Consider the following 10109-nt stretch of genomic DNA (forward strand, 5'->3'; position numbering starts at 1 on the left):
ATGTACGAGTATAATAGTGTTATGATGTACGAGTATAATAGTGTTATGATGTACGAGTATAAATGATAGTGTTATGTCGACACTGATGGTAAATATACACTATCGTGTACAGGAGGTACAGTACATGAACAGCGAGCTGATTACGGCATTCTTATCTTTACAGGTTAAATATGGACCAACTTGAGCGCTAGAGGCGACCTACCTGTAGTCCGAGACGGAAGGGGTACACTCCGGTGAGGATGCTGCTTCTTGATCTGTGGAGAGTACAAATTATATTTAGGCGGGGATACAAACAATTCACAAAATTGATTTCAACAATAATGGGTATCACTGATTGGTAATTTATACTTATATACCCCACCCTCCACCACCACCACCACCACCACCACCACCACCACCACCAACTCCGTCCATGTGGTGTTTATATCATATAATTATAATATTACAGAAATATGTCAGGAATCTTGATTTCTCCAGAAATCACAAGGCTCTTGGCAGTATTTGTTTGATATATATACACGTAGAAGAGAAAGTAAGACGTTTCCTTTAGAAATGTCTCTTCCTAACTATCTATTTGATCTATTCTAACCAAGATTTCGGAAATATACATGTACCTCATACGGTAGAAACGTAAAATATCCAGGAAAATAAAAAAGGTTTGCATGGTTATCATTAATTGCTACATGTGGACAATGCTTAGACCACGTCCATGACCTGTATATAGTGCTGGAGTGATGACCCTGGTTAGTATAGAGTGAGGGAGCGATGACCCTGGTCACCTGACAGATCACACCACGTGTGTTTGTTGTCTCACTGCTGACCACGTGCACACTACCCAGAGGGGTAGACAGGTGAGATACGGGCAGGCTAGCAAACACTGTTTCATGTATACAGATTCGTCATAGGAGAGCTAATGACACATACTGTCGATTGTTTTTTTTATCAAAAACATCAGCATGGTCACAGATGCAGCTTTCTGAACTCTACATAAACTCTTGTTTTCGAACAAGATAAGTTACACATACGGCACAGGCGTACCCGTACTACAATGCATGTATCGTTCTTGTGGTAGGGAAAAAACGAGTATCCGATTTTCCCAGACTAATCATGTGTCATGACAGCGAAGTCCCGTGAAACGTAATGAGTTGAGGGGACACAACGATTTGTGTACCTATCGCAATGGCAATACTAATTATAACGAAATATTAGTATAGAAAATCAGCCTAAAGCGCCATTGTTGTCGTCAGCTTCAGTCGCTCGGAACTAAGGTTTGCTGTATTTTGCTTATTTTCTGTATAAGCTCTGAATAACGGAAATTATTACCAAGAAAACTCGAGTGAGTTAGGAGAACACGGTGATTTATTTTCGAGTCAGGTGATCAATATAATCCAATCAGACACGTGGTTATATAGATGAGGTATACTAATATTATGTTCAGACAACAGACACCCGAACAACTGAAACAACAATATCGAACTATATAATTGATTGAATGTAGGTAATAGGGTGGCTGGTCCAACTCTCTCGCCGATCAGTACGAAACGCCAGTTTTGAAGTTCAGCCGACTGTGTGTGTCGTTTTTAATTTACGTTTGGATCCATGAACACATTCAACTCATCACATCCGCGTAGCGTCATTTAAGTTGTAACGACGTAGCGTCATTTAAGTTGTAACGACGAGGCAATGACGTTGAACCAACATTGAAGTTTTTATTTCTATTTTCACAAATATAGTTTGTCTAAATCCAATTTCAATTAAATGAACACATCTGCGATAGGAAACTGATGTTAATTTATCTGAAATCTGTTTCATAACATGAAATCTTAGTATACAGACTGGGTTCTTCCTCTTAAAGTCCACGACAATCAAGCTCTTCATATTTCCTTTACAAAAGATAATTCATTTATCTTGGTACAATTTAAAGAGGTTTATAAACAAATTTCAAAAGGGTTTTTATAACGATCATGTTTCGCTGACATAGCAGTTTTATTTCGGTACAAGATTTTTTATTTTTGAAGATGATATTTTGGAATTTGTCCTACTTTAAGTGAGTAATCCTACATAAAGCCCGCCTAGGTAATGTTTGTGAGTAATCCTACATAAAGCCCGCCTAGGTGATGTTTGTAAGGTTACCATGTTCTCTGGTTATCAAACTTCATCTATATGTCGAATTTTACAAATTGATACCCTTGGAAGCTTTTTCCAGAAATGTGAGTATTTTTAAAGTATTACGACTGATTGTTAGCTCTATATGTTACTGGGTCAAACTATGTTTCTCTGTTAGAACCTGTCTTGGTACAACGGGGTTAATATCAATATAAACTGAGTCCGTGGTGTGATCCGGGGTCTCTATAGGAATCCACAGCGGGTCTGTAATGCTACGTTTACATTATGTTCCCGGTGCCACGGCAATCACGTTTTAGGCCAACGTGGACAAAACGGGATGGACGTGAGATAACGCGGGGGGGAGGGATGGGCCAACGTGACAGGCCGTGATTGCCGTGGTTGCCGGGCCAGATTTTTTTAACTGTCATAAAATTTGCCACGGCAGTCACGGTGCGGATGAGAAACCTAGTAGACGGTAGTAAAACCGGGTGAACGCAACAAAACGTGACAGTACGTAATAGGCCGTAATATAACTTGGAGGCTGTCCGTAGTGGGACGGGAAGCATGTGTATTTCCCGGCATCTCGCGGTCCTTTCAAGTTTTGTCAAGTTCTATCGCGTTTAGTGCGTGTTCTGTCACGGTTGGTTCACGAATGCTGCGCGTTTTGTCCCGTTTTGCCACGTTTTGTCACTGTTTTCACGACAAGCTATAGTGTATGGTAGCTGTTTTGTCGCGTTCAATCCGCAGCGTCCAGGTGTGTGACGGTTTGCAGGCCCGGCGCGTTGCGTTCTACTACGGTCTGACACGGCGCGCCCGCGCGGTCTGGTAGGGAGTATATAAAAGGCAAAATCCCATGGCGCCTTGGAGCCTTCGGGACTCAGCAGCCCCTTTCCCCCCACGGCCTGTCACGGACACCGTGACAGACCGTGGGAAAACTTGCCAAGACTTGAATTCAGAGAAAAAAATGCCAAAATCCCACGGCGCACTACGTTTCGGGCAAACGGGACTGCCGTGGCTGCTGGAAACATAATGCAAACGTAGTATAATGGGACCAAGATTATATAAATGAATACAGAACGCAGTTCGAATGAATATGTTTCTCGTAGTAGACTTGTTGCTGTAAAGTGAACTTACGGAGTGCAAGTTGGATGGACATACGACGAGTTGAGAATCACACCTTCCCTGGCCAGGCGGTTTATAGTGGGCGTCCGCATGTATCGGTTATGCCAGCCGACGTCGTTCCAACCTATAACACAGAGTCGTGACGTCAGCAGTGTCTATAATTATACATTGATCCATCCTTACTCTTAAGCAATACAACAGCAATTTTGTGTGCTATAATACACCCTGAAATATACTCCTTCCCTTCCTATTATTTATTGCAGTTTATTGTAGGCCCATCGAATCGACTCCTTTAATCTTTGAAACGAGACAAAACCTTTCGCATTTTTATTCATTAACAGAGGTCATTCACATAAGCTATTTTTACTACATTCGGTTGAGTTGTATGCCTATAATTGGGCAATGATCGACATTTTCAGTTTATACCGTATAAACATAAAAAAACAGACAACGCAAACATGGATGCCGTCGTATTCCACAATGTCTTGGCATTTATTGCCGGAAGGGGCCCGTCGTATACCACATTGTTTGGCCACTAATTGCCTGAAGTGGTCCGTCGTATACCACAATGTCTGGGCACTAATTGCCTGAAGTGGTCCGTCGTATACCACAATGTCTTGGCATTAATTGCCTGAAGTGGCCCGTCGTATACCACATTGTTTGGCCACTAATTGCCTGAAGTGGCCCGCCGTATACCACAATGTTTGGGCACTAATTGCCTGAAGTGGTCCGTCGTATACCACAATGTCTGGGCACTAATTGCCTGAAGTTGTCCGTCGTATACCACAATGTCTTGGCATTAATTGCCTGAAGTGGCCCGTCGTATACCACATTGTTTGGCCACTAATTGCCTGAAGTGGCCCGCCGTATACCACAATGTTTGGGCACTAATTGCCTGAAGTGGTCCGTCGTATACCACAATGTTTGGGCACTAATTGCCTGAAGTGGTCCGTCGTATACCACAATGTTTGGGCACTAATTGCCTGAAGTTGTCCGTCGTATACCACAATGTTTGGGCACTAATTGCCTGAAGTGGTCCGTCGTATACCACAATGTTTGGGCACTAATTGCCTGAAGTGGTCCGTCGTATACCACAATGTTTGGGCACTAATTGCCTGAAGTGGTCCGTCGTATACCACAATGTTTGGGCACTAATTGCCTGAAGTGGTCCGTCGTATACCACAATGTTTGGGCACTAATTGCCTGAAGTGGTCCGTCGTATACCACAATGTTTGGGCACTAATTGCCTGAAGTGGTCCGTCGTATACCACAATGTTTGGGCACTAATTGCCTGAAGTGGTCCGTCGTATACCACAATGTTTGGGCACTAATTGCCTGAAGTGGTCCGTCGTATACCACAATGTTTGGGCACTAATTGCCTGAAGTGGTCCGTCGTATACCACAATGTTTGGGCACTAATTGCCTGAAGTGGTCCGTCGTATACCACAATGTTTGGGCACTAATTGCCTGAAGTGGTCCGTCGTATACCACAATGTTTGGGCACTAATTGCCTGAAGTGGTCCGTCGTATACCACAATGTTTGGGCACTAATTGCCTGAAGTGGTCCGTCGTATACCACAATGTTTGGGCACTAATTGCCTGAAGTGGTCCGCCGTATACCACAATGTTTGGGCACTAATTGCCTGAAGTGGTCCGTCGTATACCACAATGTTTGGGCACTAATTGCCTGAAGTGGTCCGTCGTATACCACAATGTTTGGGCACTAATTGCCTGAAGTGGTCCGTCGTATACCACAATGTTTGGGCACTAATTGCCTGAAGTGGTCCGTCGTATACCACAATGTTTGGGCACTAATTGCCTGAAGTGGTCCGTCGTATACCACAATGTTTGGGCACTAATTGCCTGAAGTGGTCCGCCGTATACCACAATGTTTGGGCACTAATTGCCTGAAGTGGTCCGTCGTATACCACAATGTTTGGGCACTAATTGCCTGAAGTGGTCCGTCGTATACCACAATGTTTGGGCACTAATTGCCTGAAGTGGTCCGTCGTATACCACAATGTTTGGGCACTAATTGCCTGAAGTGGCCCACCGTATACCACAATGTTTGGGCACTAATTGCCTGAAGTGGTCCGTCGTATACCACATTGTTTGGGCACTAATTGCCTGAAGTGTACCGCCGTATACCACAATGTTCTGGCACTAATTGCCTGCAGTGGCTCGGCGAAGAAATTACAACCCAATGTTGTTTTTTTAGCAAAACTCTTTCTTTTTTTTATCAGAAATGAATAAATATTCATGAACTATTTATTCAAAAGTATTGTCTATCTTTTTAAATTAGATTATAAGGAATAACCAGAATTATCCTGGGGGTTCTACGATATAAACCTAATACTTACAGTACATTATGTATACCGTTAGACCGTATAACACCCCCCCCCCCCCCCCCCACCCCCCCCAAAAAAAAAAAAATCCTGGATATTTCTTAATTATCTATTATTATTTTCAGTTTTGATATCGCCATTTTCTTAGCATTGTTTCAGGAATTACAGGAATGATTTACAGATGAACGGAAGAAAAAGTAACGAGTGTAGGATCAACGACAGTTGGGTATTCATCGCACCTCGATTGGGCACGTTCAACGTTATACCCCATGTTAGACATTTCTGTCTCATTCGATCAGTCTGGTACCTTTACGTGATATTCGCCGCGATAATTAACATGGTGATTAAACCGCGATCTACACTAACTACCCGTATGTAAAATACGTAATTTTGTCATTAAAGGTTTTGTTGTGATGTTTTTTTATTCTCGAAATTGTGCATTATAAATAAATAAACAGAAGTACATGAACCACGGACTACATTGCGCGGAAGCATTTAAACACGGCTTTAGAAGTGCAAAGGCCATATTAATCTGAAGTTCCAGCCGAGATAATTGTAAACTATGGCGAAATTAGATATATTTCAACTATTTAATTGCGATGAAAACTGAGCGAGATCGGATTATCTCTCCATATTTTAGCTTGCGCATCGGTTGGGATGATGTCAAAAAATCGTAGCGAGTTCGCAGGCTGACTCAATTATAGGTTATACATTTTAGGTTTTATTTAAGTGGAACTACGACGAACAAGTGACCGGGGTATAATGCAACTCTCTGGCGACCGACGACAGAATCGTATTTACGAACACAAACCTTCAGTAGTAGTTGAATAGATATACGTTTGTACAGGCGCCTTTATCTTAATGACAACAAATGTATTTTCTTTCTTTACTTCTCAGCTTTACTTTCTGTTTCTGTGAATATCTAAAAGACAGTTAAGTGGTAAAGATAAAGATGACTATTTTGGCTGTGACGTACAAGTTAAATGTGTCCCTTCTGTATACTTTGATGTACGTCTATATATATAAAGTAGTTTCGTGACCTGGTCACCATGTCTGTCCGTAGGTTACAAACGAGTACGCCTTGACGACAAAGTTACAACATATATATACTAGCAACGGACCGTGACAGTAACTACCGCCCGTGTAGGAAGCTTCAGTTAGCCACGGACCGTGACAGTAACTACCGCCCGTGTAGGAGTGACAGTAACTACCGCCCGTGTAGGAAGCTTCAGATCTATAACCATAGCACATTGTCTGCTACTTTATCAGGAGTCAGCATTATTTTATGAAGTATGTCATAATATAAAAAAAAAACACTCACAAAAAAACGCCCGATGCCGGAAATTTCTTCAATAAAAACCGTTTTAGACCCAGTAGTGTAACAGGATAGGGGTAAATGCGTTTTACTATGTGTTGAAAATTTCCAACATGCAAAGTCCAGGTCATAAATACACATAAGAGTCTAAAGTCCATGTGATTTAGTACGTGACTAAGGAAGCGTAACGAAGTACGTGACGATGTCTATTGCAAATCAGATTCTTAGTTGAAAACGAGCCTTATTGGTATAGATATCCTGTATGTGGAAATTTCACATGATTATTTACCAAAAACATATTAAAAGATAAAACTGGTGACAAAGAAGTAATGTGAGTTACGCGTGAAGCGTGTTGCACTGGTTCCGGATGACTTAGCATTAAAAATAATTATACATTACTTTTACCCTATCACACCTTTACACGGCTTTAAATACATCTCGTTTTAACAAACAACGTTCAGTTAAGACTCTCTTATAAGTTGACATTATAAATGCATGCACATGCGTTATATTAAATTTAACAATATACATGTACAACCCATAGGGACCTGAGAATTGTTATATTATATCTATGGTTGAACCTTCTTATTCAAGTATTTCAATCATATATATATATATATATATACAATATATGGGCGATGAAGTAATTCCAAAGGTGTGGACAAGTTTAGGTTGTCAAATTTTCGGAGCGATCCGCTCCTTTATCAAGATCGCTCCGAAAATTTGATAACCTAAACTTGTCCACACTGTAGGAATTACTTCTTTGCCCCATATACTATTTTAAGTAATTCGTATCCTACGGACATACCTCCATTAGGATCCAGTGTTATATGGGATTTTACCGTCTATATTACTTCTTTGACTCACATATATACAATATATATACATATAATACATGTTGTAACAAAACACATGGTACAAAATAGGAAATAGAAACATGTGTCTCAGACACTTATGTAAATCTATCACCTTATCATCAACTGCAAATTATATTCAGAATGGACATCATATTGTTAGCAATTAAAGAACATACAATAACACAATCAGTGACAATGGTTTAATTGACGTATTTAGAGTAATAGTATAGATGTTCTAGGTGGGGTGAGACCAACTCTCAGTAATAATACCACCCAATGGTGGTTGTTACAGTTGATTCAAAACCCTTAAATATGTCTACTCTGCACACTCCAGTTCAGGTACAAACAAAGCTATAGTGTAGCAAATTATCAAGTCCCTGTGTTCTTAAATCACAAGTGTACTTCATATTAGGCAAGATATGGATATTAAAAACATAACCGATGTTGTTACGATCAGTTCCTTTTCACAGGATATGTGGAGCAATCGAACGTCTGACGACAAAGGATAGAAATGTGTGGACCTGCTGTGTCTTCGTAGCTCTCTGTGATATGTTACATTAAGCATTCCGTGAATTTGTTTACTGGTCCCATTCCCCCAAAAGATGTCAAACACGTGGAACGCACGATATTGCCTTAGCTTAGTGTTGACGTCATTTATAATACTAACAAACTTTATATCCAGTGGTTCATACTTTTTTTTTTTTTTAAATATTGTTCTCTGTTGCGCAATTGCATTTCAAAACTNCCGATACTATATATACAATATCCAACTGACCGAGATACATTTACCAACACTATTTGATTGTGTTGTTTATTGAACACGATTAATGTGTTGACATGTTTCACTACTGAGAGTATGAATTATTGACCGTGGTTAGGGATGTTTCTAATTTGTCGGTCTGTAGGGGGCGTTAGACATGATAGATATCAGGTTAACCGGATCTGTAAAAAGCGCCCTAATGACCTAGATTAGATGTAAACCATGACCGAAGCGCACCAGTGACCGATATTAGATGTAAACCATGACCGAAGCGCACCAGTGACCGATATTAGATGTAAACCATGACCGAAGCGCACCAGTGACCGAGATAAGTTGTAAACATTACAGAGATTATCCTCTTACACTTTGTCGTGTGTCATTAAAAGAACTGGATTTTTAAAGTCACAAAATATTTCAGATCGCTAGGTAAAAGTGACAATTATGACATGTTTAGCTAGATGAAAGTCGTATCACTGAGCTGTTTAACAAAGGTCAAAGTCGTAGTCATAGTCCTGAACATTTATGTTAATCAAGGTCAAGGTCAAGGTCAAGGAAATAAAACATTTTTGTAGGTTAAAGCCATAGTGCTGAAGGGTTTATAAAAGTAATTGTTATAGGGTTGATTTATTAAGATACATCAAGGTTACAATATTGAAGTATTTATGTAGGTCAAGGTCACAGTACTGATCCATTTCTATAGGTCAAGGTCACAGTGCCACCAATGTTAACTGGTTGTCTTTCCCTACAGCTTTGATGACATTATCAAATAATATGACCTGCTATATCCCATTGCATGATCTTCAGAAGCGACTAATATGGTACTAACTAATATGGTTCTAACTAATATGGTACTAACTAATATGGTACTAACTAATATGGTACTAACTAATATGGAACACAGAAGAAGCCAACACTTTGCTGTCTCCATTGCAACACTTAGGACTTTTTGTCTCTTCTCTAGCGTTGAGTGAGATGAAACTTAAAAGTGAACACTGCATGAGTGCCACCATCGTTTTCAGACACTGTTTTTAACTGACATTAACTGTTGCGAGGATGCTAAAAGCTCTGGTCAGTATACCATAGCATCTGTGCCAGGTGTAGAACAAAGATCTTCATACTTGGAGGTACTGATAGGGAGGTAGGTCCGGTATATGACAGTACCACTATAACTCTCCTGACTGGAAGGTAGGTTCGGTATATGACAGTACCACTCTAACTCTCCTGATAGGGAGGTAGGTTTGCTACACGTACGACAGTACCACTCTAACTCTCCTGCCTCGGAGGTAGGTTTGGTACACGTATGACAATACCACTCTTACTCTCCTGACTCGAAGGTAGGTTTGGTACAGGTATGACAGTACCACTATAACTCTACTGACTGGGATGTTGGTTTGGTAACAACTCTAACTCTCGTGACTGGGAGATAGGTTTGCTTCACGTACGACAGTACCACTCTAACTCTCGTGACTCGGACGTAGGTTTGGTACACGTACAACTGTACCACTCTTACTCTCCTGACTCGGAGGTAGGTTTGGTACACGTATGACAATACCACTCTTACTCTCCTGACTCGGAGGTAGGTTTGGTACAGGTATGACAGTACC

At 40.8% G+C, this 10109-nt stretch overlaps 1 protein-coding gene across 1 annotated transcript in view; it reads right to left on the reverse strand.

Annotated features, from left to right (window-relative positions):
• The window catches only part of LOC110445280 (arylsulfatase I-like), a gene marked incomplete at its 3' end in the record, with an annotated part of 23442 nt that extends 20093 nt beyond the window's left edge, over positions 1-3349 (reverse strand). Inside the window, exons 1-2 of the mRNA XM_021489820.1 lie at positions 3241-3349; positions 203-254 (exon numbers count right to left, since the gene is read on the reverse strand). Coding sequence (XP_021345495.1) covers positions 203-254; positions 3241-3320 — 132 coding nt within the window. The remainder of the gene's footprint in view (positions 1-202; positions 255-3240) is intronic.
• Between the last annotated feature and the right edge of the window lie 6760 nt (positions 3350-10109).

The sequence above is a fragment of the Mizuhopecten yessoensis genome, unplaced genomic scaffold, assembly GCF_002113885.1.
Source record: "Mizuhopecten yessoensis strain PY_sf001 unplaced genomic scaffold, ASM211388v2 scaffold2163, whole genome shotgun sequence".
NCBI classification, from domain to species: Eukaryota; Metazoa; Mollusca; class Bivalvia; order Pectinida; family Pectinidae; genus Mizuhopecten; species Mizuhopecten yessoensis.